The sequence below is a fragment of the Salvelinus sp. IW2-2015 genome, linkage group LG31, assembly GCF_002910315.2.
Source record: "Salvelinus sp. IW2-2015 linkage group LG31, ASM291031v2, whole genome shotgun sequence".
NCBI lineage: Eukaryota > Metazoa > Chordata > Actinopteri > Salmoniformes > Salmonidae > Salvelinus > Salvelinus sp. IW2-2015.
This window is the reverse complement of record NC_036870.1, coordinates 27,284,609-27,306,509: the sequence shown is the minus strand read 5'-3', so window position 1 is coordinate 27,306,509 and position 21,901 is coordinate 27,284,609. Positions and strand designations below refer to the sequence as shown.

Sequence of the window (21,901 nt, the reverse complement as noted above, 5' to 3'; positions counted from 1 at the left end):
TATAAGACAMACCAGAATAATAACCGGGGCAGCAGGTAGCCTAGCGGTTTAGAGCGTTGGGCTAGTAACCAAAGAGCAGACTGTGAAAAATCTGCCAATGTGACCTTGAGCAAGGAACTTAACCCTAATTGCTCCCGTAAGCTGCTCTGTATAAGAGCGTCTGCTGAATGACAAAAATGTAATGTAAATGTAAATGTAATTAAGCTGGATGTCACTGCAATCCTCAATGCAGCTCTGGCCAAATATGCCAATCCTAGGAGTGGTTTGATATGCCACACTAACCATGATGGTACTGGGTGACAACATGAAGTAGCTACATCCTGGTCTGATAACTTGAATCCTGGGTGGTGCACTGCTGTTGTGTCCTTAATGAAAGTCATTGAGAAGGTTTTCCTGGATGATAGGTGTGAGCGTGACACCTGTGTAGTACTGACAGCAGTGGTTCTCCCCACTTTAAACCAAAAGGGATGGGAATTCAAACACATGTTTGTGGCAACTGATGAACCAGGGGTGTATTCATTAGGGCACACCGTAGCAAAACATTTAAAACAACCATTTCTTACTGAATAAAATTCAGGTATGTTTTTTGTTTTCTGTTTCATCCCGTTAGCTTCTGCTTGGTTCCTCGTGAAAACACACCTGGTACGTTTAGACAAAAGACTAGTGGTTTAGGTCCAAGTGAATTTAAACCTACCAATTCCCTCTGGCACCCAGTCTCCAGCTACCTTTGGTTGGGTAATTTATTGTTTGATCAAAGATGCCTGGCATTAATAATGTAATTTATTTCAGAGGTGAAACCAAGATGAACATGAGACTTTGATATCAGGCAACACAAAGAAAGCCGAGAGGGACACACACACAACCTCCTCAACCACTGCTGACACCCAGACAGGTGAAGCAACATCTCCATCCAAGTTACTCCATTACGATACAATATTAATCAAGTCTAGGGTGTTCCATCCTTGGTAGAACTATCACAGCTCTAAAGGGCCAATCAAGAGTTGCTACATTCCCTTTGACTGTGGATGATACAGCAGGGTTCTCCAACTGGCGACCATCGTGGGCCAAATTTGGCCATAAAAGACTAAAAACACCAGGAAATCAGCACCAAGTGATTTKAATTTTAAGAAATCTGTTCCCAAATATTCCCACGCATAGAGAGACACATGATCATATAGAAATGCAAGAAATGTTTGACTAAAACATAATCATTTTAAACCTCTGTTTGTGCTTCTTGCGGTCAATTTGCCGGCTCAATGTTTATTTATTTATTATGTTCCAGCCCCCGACCTCTCAAGACAAAAATCATCCCGCGGCTCAATCTAGTTGATGATCCTTGATACAGTATATAGACATTGATTCCTGAAGAACAGATCTTAAAAATGCCTCGTGAGCTTAGTTCAACTGTCATACCCCATCAGAACCCAAAATATCAGCTGGTTTTACTCCCATGTTTGTTAACCAAGTCAATGTAAACAAACACTGTATAGCTTCAAAACATGGTTAAAACTATAATTTTGATATCATTGACAGTCAGTCCAAAGCTCTGTCTAAGAATTTAAGAGTGGTTATACTTCAAGCCCCATCCCTCAGCGGTTTACCAAAACAAATGTCGGAGTGCATGCTTTGTTATTTTTTTTATCTCCTGATTGGTCCTTTAACTAAAGCATGACCTACTTCTTATCACCTGTTGGGATTATGCACATTACAATAAGTGACTTTATTATTGGTATTTCTACAGCCTGATCTACAATCACTGCATCCTCCACTACTAAGGAAAAGGGAGATACCTAGTCAGTTGTACAACTGAATGCCTTCAACTGAAATGTGTCTTCCGCATTTAACCCCTCAGAGGTGTGGGGGGCTGCCTTAAATCGCCATCCACGTTTTCGGCACCCAGGGAACAGTGTGTTAACTCCCTTGCCCAGGTGCAGAACAACATATTTTCACCTTGTCGATTCGATCCAGCAACCTTTCGTTTCCTGGTCCAACGCTCTAACCACAAGCTACCTCATAATGGTGTAACTTTGTTGTAGCCCCTACAACTCACTGACAATACTGTACCTCACATCAATCATATGACGATGGGGAGCGAGATAAAATAACATTTTACTGTAAAGTGTAGTACAGTACTCTACCTTTCTGGCCGGGGGGTTTCTGTTGTAGAAGTGCTGTTTGTAGGTGTCCATCCACACCTCGGCAGCACGGACCGTGTTCTGGAGGAACTTGGGCCTGGCGTAGGGGGCTTTCTTTGGGAAGACGTGGCCCACATGGGAGCAGGGGTGGATCTCCAGAGAACCTCCACACTGCCACACCTGGGGAACAGGAAGAAATATAGCCCATTTGACATTTTTTGCATCTTATGATATTTCGGGCAAAAAYCCAGACGAGATATACAGAATGGGTATGCATGTGACTCAAACCTTCCCATAAATCCCAAATGTAAGATTTGTGGAGAGGTTCCTATTGCTCGTGTTTTCTTTATATGTATATATACAGTGCCTTCGGAATGTATTCAGACCCCTTGACTTTTCCCCCACATTTTGTTACGTTACAGCCTTATTCTAAAATGGAATAAATAAAACAATTTCCTCATCAATCTACACACAACACCCCATAACGACAAATCAAAAACAGGTTTGTAGAAATGTTTGCAACTTTATAAAAAATATATCACATTTACATAAGTATTCAGACCCTTTACTCAGTACTTTGTTGAAGCACCTTTGGCAGCGATTACAGACTCAATTCTTCTTGGGTATGACACTACAATTTTGCCACGTTTTTGGGGAGTTTCTCCCATTCTTCTCTGCAGATCCTCTCAAGCTCTGTCAGGTTGGATGGGGAGCATCACTGCACGGCTATTTTCAGATCTCTCCAGAGATGTTTGATGGGGTTCAAGTCCGGGCTCTGGCTGGGCCACTAAAGGACATTCAGAGACTTGTCCGAATCCACTCCTGCGTTGTCTTGGCTGTGTGCTTAGGGTCATTGTCCTGTTGGAAGGTGAACCTTCGCCCCAGTCTGAGGTCCTGAGCGCTCTGGAGCATGTTTTCATCAAGGATCTCTCTGTACTTTGCTCTGTTCATCTTTGCCTCGAACCTGACTAGTCTCCCAGTCCCTGCTGCTGAAAAACATCCCCACAGCATGATGCTGCCACCACCATGCTTCACCATAGGGATGTTGCCAGGTTTCCTCCAGACGTGACGCTTGGCATTCAGGCCAAAGAGTTCAGTCCTGGTTTCATCAGACCAGAGAATCTTGTTTCTCATGGTCTGAGAGTCTTTAGGTGCCTTTTGGCAAACTCCAAGCGGGCTGTCATGTGCCTTTTACTGAGGAGTGGCTTCCGTCTGGCCACTCTACCATAAAGGCCTGATTGGTGGAGTGCTGCAGAGAAGGTTGTCCGTCTGCAAGATTCTCATTTCTCCAAAGAGGAACTCTAGAGCTCTGTCAGAGTGACCATCGTGTTCTTAGTTACCTTCCTGACCAAGGTCTTTCTCCCCCAATTGCTCAGTTTGGCTGGGCGGCCAGCTCTAGGAAGAGTCTTAGTGGTTCCAAACTTAGTGGCCTCGACACAATCCTGTCTTGGAGCTCTACGGACAACTCCTTCGACCTCACGGCTTAGATTTTGCTCTCATAGCAAAGGGGCTGAATATTTCTGTTTTTAATACATTTGCAAAAAAATCTAAACCTGTTTTCGCTTTGTCATTATTGGGTATTGTGTGTAGATTGCAGAGGATTTATTTAATCCATTTTAGAATAAGGCTAACGTAACGACATTTGGAAAAAGTCAAGGGATCTGACTACTTTCCAAAGGCAGGCAGGCAGGCAGGCAGGCAGGCAGGCAGGCACACACACATACATACACCAAAATATATTTTATATTTGAGACTCTTAAAAGTAGCCATAATTTGCCTTGATGACAGCTTTGCACACTCTTGGCATTCTCTCAACCAGCTTCATGAGGTAGTCACCTGGAATGCATTTGAATTAACATGTGTGCCTTGTTAAAAGAGAAGTTGTGGAATTTCTTTCCTTCTTAATGCGTTTGAGCCAGTCAGTTGTTTAGTGACAAGGTAGAGGTGGTTTACAGAAGATAGACCAAGTCCATATTATGGCAAGAACAGCTCAAATAAGAAAAGAGAAACAACAGTCTATCATTACATGAAGATCAATCAATCTGGAACATTTCAAGAACTTTGAAAGTTGCTTAAGTGCAGTCGCAAAAACCATCAAGCACTACGATGAAACTGGCTCATGAGGATCACCACAGGAAAGGAAGACCCAGAGTTACCTCTGCTGCAGAGGATAAGTTTATTAGAGTTACCAGTAGGGTTGCACATTTAGGGAATATTCAGAGGTGGAAACTTTCCGTGGGAATTAATTAATACCATTTAAATGTAATGTTTTTTGCATTGGATATATTTACCATATTGAGACAGAAACAAACATTTTACCTTATCATAAGTAGACATAATTACAAATGATAATACTTCCAATAGAAATAAAAAAACAATTTAGTTATGAATTGAACTTTAATTAAATGAGTTGACTCTTCACATGGGATGATTTCACTGAACAAAAGGGAATATTGAATGATCCCCAATGATCCATCGCATCTCTCAAAAATGTTTTCAACATACATCTGTAAAATTATAGTCTAGAATCTAAAGCTTTGGTTGTCTTCCTCTCAGGCTTCATTGTCTTCTCCCTGGACCTTCTTAATGTCCACCTCTTGAACATCAGACGGAGGCCTCATCTTCACTGTCACTTTCCAACCTTGTTGAGGATGGCTCGTTGTCAGGCTCAAAAAGCCTCAAATTTGCCCGATTGACAAATTTTTCAACCCTTGCATTGGTCATCCTGTTGTGTGCTTTGGTGTGTGTGTTCCCAAATAAGGACCAGTTGTGCTCTGAGGCGGCTGATGTTGGTGGGATTTGGAGGATGATGGAGGCAACAGGGGAAAGAGCCTCAGATCCACAAAGTCCCTTCCACCAGGTGGCTGATGAGATATGTTGGCACGACTGCCATATTGCATCTCCATCCCAAAGCCCTTGCTTGGAAGTGTACTTCGCCAGACTGCCAACAACCTTGCCCTCATCCAGGCCAAGGTAGCGAGACACGGTAGTGATGACACCATAGGCCTTGTTGATCTCTGCACCAGACAGGATGCTATTGTCAGCATACTTTGGATCCAACATGTACGCTGTGGCATGTATGGACTTCAGGCAGAAGTCTTCATGCTTTATTATGCATTTCAGAACTACAGTTTCCTGTGCTTGGAGCAACAGTGAAGTGGGCAGGGCAGTACGGATTTCTTCCCTTACATCTGCAGTCTGAACATCAGACAGAATGGCATTGTCTCCCTCAATCTGTGCAATGGCTACTGCTATAGGTTTCAGGAGTCTCAGGCTGCTTACCACTCTCTCCCAAAATACATCATCCAGGAGGATCCTCTTAAATGGGGCTGTCATATCGGCAGACTGTGATATGGCCATTTCTTAGAGACTCCTTCCCCTCCAGGAGACTGTCAAACATGATGACAACACCACCCCAACGGGTTTTGCTGGGCAGCTTCAATGTGGTGCTCTTATTCTTCTCACTTTGCTTGAAGAGGTAGATTGCTGCTATAACTTGATGACCCTTCACATACCGAACCATTTCTTTGGCTCTCTTGTAGAGTGTATCTATTGTTTTCAGTGCCATGATGTCCTTGAGGAGCAGATTCAATGCATGAGCAGCAAAGCCAATGGGTGTGATGTGAGGGTAGGACTCCTCCACTTTAGACCAAGCAGCCGTCATGTTCGCAGCATTGTCTGTCACCAGTGTAAATACCTTCTGTGGTCCAAGGTCATTGATGACTGCCTTCAGCTCATCTGCAATGTAGAGACCGGTGTGTCTGTTGCCCCTTGTGTCTGTGCTCTTGTAGAATACTGGTTGAGGGGTGGAGATAATGTAGTCAATTATTCCTTGCCCACAAACATTTGATCACCCATCAGAGATGATTGCAATACAGTCTGCTTTCTCTATGATTTGCTTGACCTTCACTTGAACTCTGTTGAACTCTGCATCCAGCAAATTAGTAGATAAAGCATGTCTGGTTGGAGGGGTGTATGCTGGGCGAAGAACATTCAGAAATCTTCCAAAACACATTGCCTGTGAGCATCAGACGTGAACCAGTTGCATACACAGCTTGAGCAAGACATTCATCAGCATTTCTGACTACGTTCCTCCATCGAGTCTAAAAAAAAAMCTTCTGATTCCAGGAGGACCATGAGCTGTTGTTATCGATAAGGTGTCTGATTCATAATTTTCACCTTGAATAGAAGTAGAGGGACTTTTGTCAGAGGTTGCTTGTTGGGAGCACTGAGGGAACTTTATGCACTTGGCCAGATGATTCTGCATTTTTGTTGCATTCTTCACATATGATTTGGCACAGTATTTGCAAATGTACACAGCTTTTCCTTCTACATTAGCTGTAGTGAAATGTCTCTACACATCAGATAGTGCCCGTGGCATTTTCCTGTAAAGATTAGGAAAAAAATGAGTAAATAACAAATACAATTCCCTGTACAGATAAATAGTTAAGCAGTTAGATTAAACAACTCCTTTGTACGATAAATGTTTTAAAAATGAAACATGTATGGAAACAGGTGAATTAACCTAACCCTCTGTTAGCAGGCTCAAGCAAGCTAAACCCCCACATGGTACAGTAGCAAAAACTAACTAGCAGAAATTGGTAACAAGTTAGAAATGATTTAAACACACTTTGCTGTAGGCTACTATTTACTAGTTATCAAAAAATCATGTATGTCATAAAATATATTCACCCCACCCAGTATTGTAATCAAAACTTACCAGAAAGCTTGTAGTCCTTGGCTCAGACAGTGTAGTAGTGTGGCATCTCAGTGTGAAAGATCTTGAGAATCAGCTGTGCATGTGATGGAAGAGTGCACTGCACAGGTGATGGAAGAATGCACTGTGCATGCAGAGGATTGCAATTCCATTGAATTGGGGACAGTTTAACTACAATATGCCACAAGACCTAGAATTGCCTTGTGTGTATCCCACAAAAAAGGTTCACTGTTATAAGATAACTTTTTGATGAATTTAAGCAAAATTCCCAGGCTTAACTTCCCATGGAAAATCTTCGGGAAAATTCCAGCAATTTACCGGAAAGTTTACGACCTATTGCAATCATAGTTACCAGCCTCAAAAATATCAGCCCAAATAAATGCTTCAGAGTTCAAAAGTAACAGACACATCTCAACTGTTCAGAGGAAACTGTGTGAATCAGGCCTTCATGGTTGAATTGCTGCAAAGAAACCACTACTAAAGGACACCAATAAGAAGAAGAGACAAGAAACACGAGCAATGAACATTAGACCGGTGGAAATCTGTCCTTTGGTCTGATGAGTCCAAATTTGAGATTTTTGGTTCCAACTGCTTTGTCTTTGTGAGACGCATAGTAGGTGAACGGATGATCTCCRCATGTGTGGTTCCCACCGTGAAGCATGGAGGAGGAGGTGTGATGGTGCTTTGCTGGTGACACTGTCTGATTTATTTAGAATTTAAGACACACTCAACCAGCATGGCTACCACAGAATTCTGCAGCGATAAGCCATCCCATCTGGTTTGCGCTTAGTGGGACAATCATTTGTTTTTCAACAGGACAATGACCCAACACACCTCCAGGCTGTGTAAGGGATATTTGACCAAGAAAGAGAGTGATGGAGTGCTGCATCAGATGACCTGGCCTCCACAATCACCCGACCTCATACCAATTGTGATGGTTTGGGATGAGTTGGAGGAAAAGTAGGCAACAAGTGCTCAGCATATGTGGGAAGTCCTTCAAAACTGTTGGAAAAGCATTCCAGGTGAAGCCGGTTGAGAGAATGCCAAGCGTGTGCAAAGCTGTCATCAAGGCAAAGGGTGGCCACTTTGAAGAATCTTAAATATATATATATATATATTTTTTTTGTATATAGTTATACTATTTTGATACGATTCACTGCACTGGTGGATCGAGCTTGCAAATTAAGCATTTCACTGTACTTTGCATGTGACAAAAAAAATCCATGACAGTTACATATCGCAATATTATTTTTTGACAATATTATAAATCGATACTTTGACTGCAAGTAAAAAAGGTAGCGTTAGCTAGCGCTAGTCAGCTGTACATGTTCCATAATTCGGGTATTTTTTTTATCTTGTAACTACTTTTGTTTAAAGAGTGAGCCAACATGTTTTCAGAACTTTTATTCCAAGACTGATCAAAAGGTATTTTCTCATGCTCTCTCCTATCTCTCTGCAGCAGACATACAGTGAGCAATATGCTTGGAAYATCAAATCGCAACAAAAATCACAGTATAGAATTGTAATACATATTGCATCGGTCCCAGGTGATTCCCAGCCCTACTTCCTAATAATTAAACTAGTGCCTAAATGTTTTCCAGACTATGAAATAGGATCCAAACTAGGATGTATGTGGTGTGATAATGCAGGCAGAAACCAAGATGGGCGTTGTCTATGAATAATCAACACTGCCGCTCTTCTTCTCTCGCGGCTACTATGCAAATGACAAGAGAATCATGAAAACCAGTTTGTTGGGGAATCTTTTTCCCATTTGAATACATTTCCTGCAGGACATTTGATTTATGGTATCAATTTGCATCTTATAATTGTTTGTTTTCCACTACAGCCAATAAAACAGCTTTGGAGAGCGACAGGGTGCTACCTCACTATTCGCTAACTACCTTTAGCGACTTCCTTGAGTTATGCCTCAATTACACAACACATTCTCTCATTGTAATGGATACTTAGCTAGAACCCTATTCATTCTCATCAAAACATTTCATTCTGTGCCATACTTACTCCTTTGTGTTCCCAAAACACAGTTGTAAACCAATTCACAAGTCATTAATTATGGATGGAGAGTCCCAGAGAGAGGCATTTTATTTCCACATACATAAAACATTATATAGGGTGATACCCCATCCGTCTTTAGTTTCACACACACACAAAGTCACAAACACCCGCACGCACAAACACACACTTGGATCAAAAACAGGAAATCTGTGCCAGTAATGATTGATGTGAACAGCTGAAAGGGACACCAACAACAAGGTAACCTTCATTATCTAAATGGGGATGCAGTGTCCGACGCCATCCATCCATCACTCACATTCAGCAGATCAGACACTGTGAGACATCACTTCGCCATCAGGGCCTGCTGAGAACTARGTTACGTCCCAAATGGCACTCTATTCCCTATGTAGTGCATAACTTATGACCAGGTGCTGGTCAAAAACAGTGCACTACATAGGGAAAAGGGTGCCATTTGGGACACAACCAGACTCTTCTAGGCGACACTGATGAATCAAGCTCATTAACTGGATTTGAACTGGGGATAGCAGTCTGCCTATATCCATTTCCTCCAATTAAACGTATTATTGAAACCTTTTTGAGGCATAGAACATATACTTTGTAAACCTTTTTGGAACATGGATCATTGACATTTTAAAAACATTTTGGTACAAAGATCAGAATATCCTTTCTGCATTAGATTAGTCTCTTTTTTACCAAGTACCTGAGAAAAAGCTTAATTGTGCCAACTGCAAATGCTACTGGCACTGAGAATTTGATGACATATTGAAAGAGTGGTTGCTTCCAAATTGGCATCATATTCCCTATTCCCTTAGGGCCCATAGGAGTCTGGTCCAAAGTAGTGCACTTTAAAGGGAATAGGTGCAATTTGGGACACAGTCAATGAGTATTTAGTACTCACCCTGAAGGACAGTTCCAAGTTCTCTCCTCCCCACACCTCCATGCCCATGTCATATGTGCCCAGGTACTCAAAGTAGGCCTTGCTCACAGCAAACAGTCCACCGGCCATGGTAGGGGACCTGAGAGAGAGAAAGCATAGTGGAACATGGAGGTCAGTACAGTGTGCAGTTAACAGTCAGAGGCCATATTAGAAGACTTTTAAATTAAATATATTTCTCCCTTTCCTGAGGTAATCACCTATTTGTATGTGATTAGACCAAACTTAAGTGATTAGACCTTCTTCAAGGAATGAAGGAGAGAAGGTGAGATGCATTTCAAAACATTTTAAACTAGGTCAGAAAGGAGAGTATTTGGGAACTAACTATAACTTTTACAAAACAACTTCTCTTCAAAATATCTCCCAATATAATTTCCTCCTAAGAGGAGAACCAGAGGTTGTTTCCCAAAAGGCACCCTATTACTTATCTATAGAGCAATACTGTTTACCAGGGCCAGAGGGCTCCTCCCAGAGGGCTCCTCCCAGAGGGCTCCTCCCAGAGGGCTCCTCCCAGAGGGCTCCTCCCAGAGGGCTCCTCCCAGAGGGCTCCTCCCAGAGGGCTCCTCCCAGAGGGCTCCCAGAGGGCTCCTCCCAGAGGGCTCCTCCCAGAGGGCTCCTCCCAGAGGGCTCCTCCCAGAGGGCTCCTCCCAGAGGGCTCCTCCCAGAGGGCTCCTCCCAGAGGGCTCCCTCCCAGAGGGCTCCCATCAAAAGCAGTGCACCAAAGGGGTGCCGTTTGAGATGGGCCCACAAATCCCATATGGAAAGAAACTGATGACCATAGAATTACTGACCTGATGGGTTCGGTGCGGGACTTGCGTTTCTTGCGGTCGACCTCAGGGAGGGAGTGCCACTGGAAGGTCAGCCTCCAGTCGAAGCCTCCGATCATGGGCTCATCTGTCTGCATGTAAAACTCAAACGAGTTCCAGTCGATGGTGTCGATCACCGGACACACGATGGTGCTCTCATTCTCTCCAATCCTGGAGGGAGGATAAGATACACAGCATGGTGTAAGAAAGGACACTCACTGAAAGTCCCTGGAAGGTTTTCATGATGAGACATTCCCTCATTTACATGTGATGAAATTCACGTGCGACTATACTTGACCAGGAATGCCAATAGGCCAATCAACACTAGTCTGTTTTTATTGTCTCCAGAATGTCTTGTTGCTATGCAACCCAAATGACCAGTCCCCATCCCATTCATTGAGTATTGAATCTGTAATTGTAATCAAATTGTCAATATGCTGGCTAAGTGAAACACACCTCTCCAAGAGCGGCTCGATCCAGCCGGGGACACACTCGCAGTGACAGTCCAGGAAGGTCAATACGTCCCCTGTGGCATAGGTGGCACCGATGAGCCTCGCCCTGACCAGCCCCTCCCTCTTGTTGGTGCGGATGAGGCGGACACGCTCCCAGTTACTGATGTACTGCTCCAGCTGAGACTGCAGATAGACTGGGTTTCACACAGAGAGATAGATGGTCAAGGCTTCTCACACACACACAGTATGCAGCCACTGTACTTCTAAAAACTCATAATTGATAGTATGGGAAGGGCATAGATCCTTACTTCCCAACTGTTTTCAAAAAGTTTATTTGCCATGTGCACAGGATACAACCAGTGTAAATCAGTACAGTGAAATTCTTACCTTGAGAGCTCTTTCCCAACAGTGCAATGATAATAATGTAGACAATAATAGAAAATAGAACAACAAATAAACCGATCTTATCTTTGCACATTGACAGACCAACAGGCTCAGCTAAATTATTATTCAACTGCAATGAAAATGATAGTCCCAGTCTCCCTGAAGGGGAAGACACCGTCAGTAGTGTTGATGACAGTGCTTTCCTCTCTCCTTATCATCAGTCTCTTGTATATTACAGTTGGTCTCAGAGGGCGGGGGAGAGTAAATTGTAATATGTGGTCATTTGATACTCAGAGAGAGCAGCTATCATGTCTGAGCATAGAATCGAATGAATAGAACAGACATCCCCCATTCAGGTCAATTATGCCATAATGAGTGGACTGGTGGCAATTTTGAATCATTTGGCTCAATCTATTTATGTGTGTGTCTGAGACAGCCTATTCACTGACACATACATTGAGACCTATTATATAATTTGTTTTTCCTGACCAGCGCCACACATAAACACTAGAAACTCCACTTGTACTGACACTCAGCAGTGACTGTTGTCTCCAAGGAAGAATATGTCCTTTCTCTCTCACAGAACTCTCTAGCTCATCTCATGTCAGATATGTACAGATAAGCTCCATTGTTCGGCCTACAGCGTTACTGTTCTAAGTAAGGATCCTGTTCTGTATTACCGTCAACTTTGGGGGAGAAACGCAATGCCTGACAAATAATAGCTAGGTATTCTAAGGTATTTTTTAACCTTTAACTTTTTCTTTTACTCTCTAACTTGTGTTTTCTTGACATAAAGGATTGTTCATATAAAAACTAAGTTTATTAACCAGATGTTCACAAATTAAAATATGTTCTATAATTTTTTCCCACTAAATAGACAACGACAAAGCACGAACTAACGCAAACCCCATAATGTTTGTAGAGGTGCCGACTAGACTAACAGAACAGTAAACTGTTCAGTAAACTGACTATTAACTATACCCCAAAAAAGACAACGACAAAAAAGCTCCATCTCACCTCGGTCACTAAAGTCGTCTATGAGAATGATCTCCTTCAGGAGGACAGCAGGAGTGCTCTCCAGAACACTGTGGATGGTCCTGAGCAGGGTGGACCAGGCCTCGTTGTAGAACGCTATGATCACGGACGTGGTCGGCAGACGGCGGTAGTCAAACTTCTTAGCTCTGCATCTGTACTCAAATGAAAGAGAGAGATGTTGTTTATTAGGATTGCTTTCAGCCTATCAAAAGGCTAATCTTTTCAAAGTCCCTAAATAAAATGTAAAGATTAAGGGATAGGTAACAATTTAAGCAAAAAATAAAAACATAAAATAACCCCTCCTATAGATGGATACAATTTAATGAAGCTGCCTGTTGAGGACTTGTGAAGCATCTGTTTCCCAAACTAGACACTCTGATGTACTTGTCCTCTTGCTCAGTTGTGCACCGGGGCCTCCCACTCCTCTTTCTATTCTGGTTAGGGCCACTTTGCGCTGTTCTGTGAAGGGAGTAGTACACAGCGTTGTACGAGATCTTCAGTTTCTTGGCAATTTCTCGCAAGGAATAGACTTAATTTCTCAGAACAAGAATGGACTGACGAGTTTCAGAAGAAAGTTATTTGTTTCTGGCCATTTTGAGCCTGTAATCGAACCCAAAAATGCTGATGCTCCAGATACTCAACTAGTCTAAAGAAGGCCAGTTTTATTGCTTCTTTAATCAGAACAGCTTTCAATGTGGCTAACATAATTGCAAAAAGGGTTTTCTAATGATCAATTAGCCTTTTAAAATGATTAACTTGGATTAGCTAACACAGCGTGCCATTGGAACACAGGAGTGATGGTTGCTGATAATGAGCTTCTGTACGCCTATGTAATATTCCATTAAAATCAGCTGTTACCAGCTACAATAGTCATTTACAACATTAACAACGTCTACACTGTATTTCTGATCAATTTAATGTTACTTTAAAAATGGACCAAAAAAAAGTGCCTTTCTTTAAAAAACAAGGACATTTCTAAGTGACCCCAAACTTTTGAAAGGTAGTGTATATAGATAATGAATATAGAATATATATACGTCTCCTGATGTACTGGCTGTCTCTTGGTAGCGCCTCCATGCTCTGGACACTACGCTGACAGACACAGCAAACCTTCTTGCCACAGCTCGCATTGATGTGCCATCCTGGATGAGCTGCACTACCTGAGCCACTTGTGTGGGTTGTAGACTCCGTCTCATGCTACCACTAGAGTGAAAGCACCGCCAGCATTCAAAAGTGACCAAAAATCAGCCAGGAAGCATAGGAACTGAGAAGTGGTCTGTGGTCACCACCTGTAGAACACTCTTTTATTGGGGTGTCTTGCTAATTGCCTATAATTTCCACCTTTTGTCTATTCCATTTGCACAACAGCATGTGAAATTTCTTTAGATTTTCCATGAAGTCAAGCAAAGAGACACTGAGTTTGAAGGTAGGCTTGAAATACATCCACAGGTACACCTCCAATTGACTCAAATGATGTCAATTCCCCTTTCAGAAGCTTCTAAAGCCATGACATAATTTTCTGATTTTTCCAAGCTGTTTAAGGCACAGTCAACTTAGTGCATGTAAACTTCTGACCCACTGGAATTTTGATACAGTGAATTATAAGTGAAATAATCTGTCTGTAAACAATTGTTGGAAAAATTACTTGTGTCATGCACAAAGTAGATGTCCTAACCAACTTGCCAAAACTATAGTTTGTTAACAAGAAATTTTGTGGAGTGGTTGAAAAACTAGTTTTAATGACTCCAACCTAAGTGTATGTAAACTTCCAACTTCAACTGTACATACATACACACACACACATAAGTATTATACATAATGATTGGAGCTGACTGCAAGACAGACCACACAATCAGTCACTCTTTGGCGCAGTGTACAAGTGACAGTTTGCTAGGAGTTGCTTTGGTCGGTGCAGGAGAGGAGCATTTGGTCTCATTCCTGTGGGGGAGTTCCGTGGAAACGGCAGAAACAGAAATATGAGGGGAAAGAAATCACACCGACGTCCACATGCCTGAGTTCTCATAGAGAGACCAGGGACAACGTGCCTGAGCCATTCTCATAGAGAGACCAGAGGACAACGTGCCTGAGCCATTCTCATAGAGAGACCAGAGGACAAATGCCTGAGCCAGAGGACAACGTGCCTGAGCCTTCTCATAAGAACCAGAACGTGCTGAGCCTTCTCATAGAGAGACCAGAGGACAACGTGCCTGAGCCGTTCTCATAGAGAGACCAGAGGAAAACGTGCCTGAGCCGTTCTCATAGAGAGACAGAGGACAACGTGCCTGAGCCATTCTCATAGAGAGACCAGAGGACAACAAATGGAGAAAAAGGAGAGGTGATTGAGGGGGGAGATAGAGAGAACGAGAAAGAGAAAGTGAGGAGAGAGAGAACAGCGAGAAGAGTGAGAAAGAGGAACGAGAAAGTGGAGGAGAGAGGAACAGCGAGAAAGAGAGGAAAAAGTTAGACAGAGCGAGAGAGAAAGGGGGCAAGGAGAAGGAGAGGCAGGGAGTAAAGAAATAGAGAAACAGAATCAGGTTCTGCACTAAAGGGGAAATTAGAGAAAGAATGGCATTGAGAGCTTCAGCGCAGGGACGGAGTGCGACACTCTTCAGCCAGGGACGGAGTGCGACACTCTTCAGCAGGGACGGAGTGCGACACTCTCAGCCAGGGACGGAGTGCGACACTCTTCAGCCAGGGACGGAGTGCTACTCTGTAAAGGAACTGGAGAGACAGCTCATGTGCCTTTAAAAAAGGATCCTCACCTCACTGTTTATTGGAAGCTGAATGAGGCCGCAGACAGATTCAGTGTTTATTGGAAGCTGACCATGAGCCCAGACAGATTCAGTGTTTATTGGAAGCTGACCATGAGCCCAGACAGATTCAGTATTTATTGGAAGTCATTGAAACTCAAGCAGAACAGCGTCTTATGGAAAACAGATGAAAAGTAACAAAAACACAAGCTTGAATTCAACCACAGTAATAATGGTGTGTGTGTGTAGTAGTAGCTTGATTATAGACAAGTAGTAACCTGTTTTGTTGCCGATCTTCATGCAAGCAACGGTATGCTTCACAATATAGGTAAACACAGTAGTAGGTAACAAATCTGCTACATTCCAAGCAATTTACGTGCCTAACAAGATTTAAGTCTCCTGTTATGTGATTGGCCCGATCTCAACTTACACTCACTAATTGACGTCATGCTTGCCTTGCACAAAAGTTGGAGTTGGGTGATTGTATTTGAAGTCAGGATTTAGCTTTAAACGTTTATTTGAGCATTCAGGGACCCTTTCTTTTTTTGGCACGAATTTCTCACGACCCTACAAATCTAATGACACAACTTTAAAATCAGTACATTTATCTCTTATCAAAATGAAAAGAMACCAACATTTACTCAATAAAATTGTATTTTTAAAATTATTTTGCTCACAAACTTTTGTATATTATACTCTTAATTATTTGTTCCTAAAAACAAACATGATTTTATGTGAAGGGTAATAATATAAGACATTATCACACAGGTGTTGGGCTGCCAGCGTCACTGAGCATCACTTCTGCTGTGAACAGCTGGGAAGATGAAACACAGATGGAGACTTTTTATTGAGGCAATCAATCAAAGTTCAGTCCTCTAGTGCAATGAGTACCTTATAAACTGAGTAAGGCCAGTTAGGGAAGTTACTCATTCATCCCTTACAGCTGTACAGAAAATATCACTGTCTTACATGACACCAGATTAGCCAAATCTAATTCAGCTTCATAACATAGATTTAAGTAGCCATGTACGTTTCTGAAATCAGCCTCACTGGACCTGTACAATAAGAGGTGGTTACTGGTCTAAACTACTTGCCCAGATGGATTAAAATGCCAGGCGGGGGGGGGGGGGGGTTCCTCTCTGAATCCCAATAGCATACTCCTCACATCCCCTCTCCTTGCCTCCTTCTCAAAACCCATTGGAGGACAAGGTCAGAGGGGCGGGACCTCTCAATTTTGAGAAGAAGACGAGGAGAGAAGACACGACGAGAACGCAATTGAGATGTTCCCACTGTGTGAAGATGAAGATAATTTGCCTACTCACTCCTTCATCCTGTTGTCCTGGATGTGTCGGTGCAGAGAGATCTTATCGCTGACAAAGATATTAATAGCGTATCTCTCCACGCTGTCCTCCTCTTGCTTCTTCTCCTCCGGGCTGAGGTTTAGCCTGGTGGCCTTGCCCCATTCCCCGGGAGCGTTGGCATCCGCCGGCGCTTTCACGTACACCGGCCTGGCCAGCTGCTCGCTCCCCTGTTCCTCCACGGGGGCTAAGTGCCTAACCAGCAGGCTGCGGCCCCCTCCGTCCTCCCCTCCATCGTTCCCTGTGGAGGAGGAGGCGGAACGGACCAGGAGCAGGTAGCCCAGCCACAGCACCCACAGCAGGAAGAAGGACTTAGCTAGGAGGCCCAGCTTCCGGGAGCAACGCACCCTCATCGCCCCCGGCAACCACTAGAGAGGAAACTCACCAGCTGCCACTCAAAAAGTCCCCAGCTCTGTGGAAAACACAAACACACAACAGGGAGGGCTGAGAAAATGTTTAGGTCCAGTTTAAAGTATGGCCTATGATAAAAGTAGTAAGACACCTTGAGCTGAGTTATCAAGTCTGTCATGGAGTGACTTATAAGACTTGAACCATTACAGTGAGCAGATAGGGCTATACCACTTATAACAGGTGGRAAAGGAATTCCCAGGTAAACGAAAGTGAGAGCAGCCACAGATAGTCAATCAAAAATCAATCTGGTTTATTACAAGTTGCAACAGGGTGACACCTACAGCACAGAAGCAGTGAAAATGTCTAACTGGCCTCTTGGAAACAGGCACTTTATATCCTAATAAAAGCACCAAATGTTCTCTAAACACCAGCCGAGAGGCTTGTAGAAAGTCCAAACAAAACGCTGTGACTGTCAGCTGCTACAGAATCACACAGTGGTCATAGAACGTCATCAATACAACAGTGAATAATCAGTGTGTCCTCAGTCCTTGTATCTCCAGTCTGGCGTCAATCACTATCAACAGATATGAGAATAATCCATAACAAGTCTCGTGACCTTCAATTTGCACCTTGAGAGTCGCAAATAGAACACTGGAAACGATGTGTGTTACAGAAACTCCAAATATGCTAAACTTAGTGTTGATCAGGCTAAATTAAATATTAAAACGTTGCCATATTAAATATTTCCATTACAACGGTTGAATAGTAGTGTTCATAACAAGTTTCATATTGACAGATTAAAATTCTCACTCAAGAGCGTTCCACATGACAGGGAGATTTAATTAAGCACAAAACGCTTAAAGGCTAAATTAAATAAGATTTGATGCTAATTTCATTCCACTCCGTGGCAGCGCTAATGCTCGACTGAGACGTCTGTTTGCGGCTAAATGAGAAAACACTGCTAATGATGTCGTTCAAATTGACTAAACTGATGACAATCATCATCATCCAAGATCAATAATGACAAACTCAGGGCTGGGCTAGATGTGAGCTGAAATTAAATACAAATAGCAAAGATAGATCACTGTACCGCTGATTTAATTATATAGGCTACTCTGTGGTGAGATAGTTGAACTTATTATAATTTTTTGTTGTTCTTTTTACCCCTTTTTCGTGATATTGAAATGGGTAGTTCCAGTCTTGTCCCATCGCTGCAACTCCCGTACAGACTCAGGAGAGGCGAGGGTCAAGAGCCATGCGTCCTCCGAAACACGACCCGCCAAGCCGCACTACTTCTTGACACAATGCCCACTTAACCCGGAAGCCAGCCACACCAATGTGTCGGAGGAAACACTGTACACCTGGCAACCGTGTCAGCGTGCATGCGCCTAGCCCGCCACAGGAGTCACTAGAGCGTGATGGGACAAGGACAATCCGGCCGCCTAAACCCTCCCCTAACCCGGATGACACTGGGCCAATTGTGCGCCTCCTCATGGGTCTCCCGGTCGTGGCACAGCATGGTAATGAACCTGGATCTGTAGTGATGCCGCTATCACTGCAATGCCTTAGACCACTGCGCCACTCGGGAGGCCCCAGAGATACTTGAACTTAATCAAATCCAACATTTTATACAGGAGGCATTGCACATGGCACACTCTAGAAAGTTCTATTCAGAACCTAAAGGGTTATTCTTCTGTCCCCAAGGGAAAACCATTGAATGACTATTTTCACAGAGGGTTCTATGTGGAATCGAAAAAGGGTTCTAACATAGAACCTAAAATGGTTCTTCAAATAATTATCCCATAGGGACAGCCGGAGAAACCTTTCAGAAGCCTTTTTCTTTCTCTAAGAGTGTACTAAATAGCCAAGGTTCTTTGAGACGATACGTTTAGGCAACAGTCTAAGCCTAAGGTTGTTCTACTGTTCTTCTGGTGTTGACACACAGGCTTAGAGACAGACTTCTTCTGGTGTTGACACACAGGCTTAGAGACAGACTTCTTCTGGTGTTGACACACAGGCTTAGAGACAGACTTCTTCTGGTGTTGACACACAGGCTTAGAGTCAGACAGCTCAGCTCAGAAGACAGGCAGACCAGAGGCAAATCAAAGAGGGCAGACACTGCTAAACCTGTCTCCATCATCACTGCTGACATTGAGTGTAATCGCAGCATTAATAATTCAGCAGGGAGCGATACGCACTACAACAGTGACTGACAGACTGAGGCTTCAGAAAGTAACTTTGATCCACTCTGTGTCTTTCCACTCTGAAGATACACCCGATGAGGTGATCTGTCCACACACACTCCAGCTTGCTACTGTACAATTGAGATTCTTCCGTAATCCAGACTACACTTCTTTACTGCTAAAATATCAATTTAACTCTGGGAGGAAAAAAAATAATCAATGATCATGACAGGGAAACTGAGGGGGCCAGCGAGGATGTCACCCTAAAATGATTTATTTATGCACCCTATATAGATTTATATATACACAATGCACCATAAAACTTTGTCAGATTCAGGTCTGAGGAGACTCTTTGAATGGTGTGTGCTTCACCATTGTTGAGTCACTAAGCATGAGTCTCCCTTTCAGTCCTTCAAGATGTTAGCAGGCCATGGCTCTTTCACACTCAATGCTCTGGTCACTGGCCAAGKGACTCCCGAGGCCTGGCGTTACAAAATGGAGAACGCCACTAAACAAAACCTCCTTTATATTAGACGTCCATCACACCTTCCTCCCACTAAATCTGATAGCCCTTGGTGGGGCTGGGTAGGGAGGGATTTGCACCAGCAGAGTCTGACAGAAGGCTTAGGGAGAATTTCTGCCTCCTCTTTGAGGTAAGACTGTGTGAGCTCTGCAGAATCCGAAACAAGTAGGCCTAAGCCACCAGCTACAGGAGGCTTTAGATCCAAGGCCGGCTACACTGCCCCATTGCTACGCCGTCACTAATCTAGATGCCACCTGATCTAGCATCTTCTGTCAGAGGGGGTTTTCATGGGAGACTGGAAAGCAGTGTTTAATCTTAAAGGTCTGACTGACGACAGAGCAGATGGCTGCTTTACTGTTGTTACAGTAGACTAGAGAGACTAGCTGTACAGTAGGCTAGAGAGGCTAGCTGTACAGTAGGCTAGAGAGGCTAGCTGTACAGTAGGCTAGAGAGGCTAGAGACTAGCTGTACAGTAGGCAAGAGAGGCTAGAGACTAGCTGTACAGTAGGCTAGAGAGGCTAGAGACTAGCTGTACAGTAGGCTAGAGAGGCTAGAGACTAGCTGTACAGTAGGCAAGAGAGACGAGAGTTTAGTTGTACAGTAGGCAAGAGAGGCTAGAGACTAGCTGTACAGTAGGCTAGAGAGTAGAGGTCGACCGATTATGATTTTTCAACGCCGATACCGATTATTGGAGGACCAAAAAAAGCCGATACCGATTAAAAATCGGAAGATTAAAAAAATATATATATATATATATTTGTAATAATGACAATTACAACAATACTGAATGAACACTTTTATTTTAACTTAATATAATACATCAATAAAATCAATTTAGCCTCAAATAAATAATGAAACATGTTCAATTTGGTTTAAATAATGCAAAAACAAGGTGTTGGAGAAGAAAGTAAAAGTGCAATATGTGCCATGTAAAAAAGCTAACGTTTAAGTTCCTTGCTCAGAACATGAGAACATATGAAAGCTGGTAGGGCTGAGACTACTGTACAGTAGGCAAAAGAGGCTAGAGACTAGCTGTACAGTAGGCTAGAGAGGCTAGAGACTAGCTGTACAGTAAGGCTAGAGAGGCTAGAAGACTAGCTGTACAGTAGGCAAGAGAGACGAGAGTTTAGTTGTACAGTAGGCAAGAGAGGCTAGAGACTAGCTGTACAGTAGGCTAGAGAGTAGAGGTCGACCGATTATGATTTTCAACGCCGATACCGATTATTGGAGAACCAAAAAAAGCCGATACCGATTAAAAATCGGAAGATTAAAAAAATATATATATATATATATTTGTAATAATGACAATTACAACAATACTGAATGAACACTTTTATTTAACTTAATATAATACATCAATAAAATCAATTTAGCCTCAATAAAATAATGAAACATGTTCAATTTTGGTTTAAATAATGCAAAACAAGGTGTTGGAGAAGAAAGTAAAAGTGCAATATGTGCCATGTAAAAAGCTAACGTTTAGTTCCTTGCTCAGAACATGAGAACATATGAAAGCTGGTGGTTCCTTTTAACATGGTCTTCAATATTCCCAGCTAAGAAGTTTTAGGTTGTAGTTATTATAGGACTATTTCTCTCATACCATTTGTATTTCATATACCTTTGATATTGGGTTCTTATAGGCACTTTAGTATTGCCAGTGTAACAGTATAGCTTCCGTCCCTCTCCTCGCCCTACCTAGGCTCGAACCAGGAACACATCGACAACAGCCACCCTCGAAGCATCGTTACCCATCGCTCCACAAAGCCTCGGCCCTTGCAGGGCAAGGGGAACAACTACTCCATGTCTCAGAGGGAGTGACGTTTGAAACGCTATTAGCGCGCACCCCGCTAACTAGCTAGCCATTTCACATCGGTTACACCAGCCTAATCTCAGGAGTTGATAGGCTTGAAGTCATAAATTGCGAAGAGCTGCTGGCGAACGCACGAAAGTGCTGTTTGAATGAATGCTTACGAGCCTGCTGCTGCTACCACTGCTCAGTCAGACTGCTCTATAAAATATCAAATCATAGACTTAATTATAACACACAGAAATACAAGCCTTAGGTCATTAATATGGTCAAATCCGGAAACTATCATTTCGAAAATAAACTGTTACATTGGCACAACAGTCAATGTTATGTCATAATTACGTAAAATTCTGGCAAATTAGTTCGCAACGAGCCAGGTGGCCAAAACTGTTGCATATACCCTGACTCTGCTTGCAATGAACGCAACAGAAG

General features: G+C 42.9%; 1 protein-coding gene across 2 annotated transcripts in view; it reads right to left on the bottom strand.

Annotated features, from left to right (window-relative positions):
• poc1bl (POC1 centriolar protein homolog B (Chlamydomonas), like) overlaps positions 1-21,901 on the bottom strand; it is a 41,343-nt gene that overhangs the window by 6,677 nt on the left and 12,765 nt on the right. For both annotated transcript variants that reach the window (XM_023976164.2, XM_023976163.2), the window contains exons 2-7: positions 16,570-17,017; positions 12,480-12,649; positions 11,083-11,272; positions 10,612-10,797; positions 9,785-9,902; positions 2,139-2,315 (exon numbers count right to left, since the gene is read on the bottom strand). In XM_023976164.2, the coding sequence (XP_023831932.1) occupies positions 2,139-2,315; positions 9,785-9,902; positions 10,612-10,797; positions 11,083-11,272; positions 12,480-12,649; positions 16,570-16,958 (1,230 nt within the window). In that variant the 5' untranslated portion in view covers positions 16,959-17,017. The remainder of the gene's footprint in view (positions 1-2,138; positions 2,316-9,784; positions 9,903-10,611; positions 10,798-11,082; positions 11,273-12,479; positions 12,650-16,569; positions 17,018-21,901) is intronic.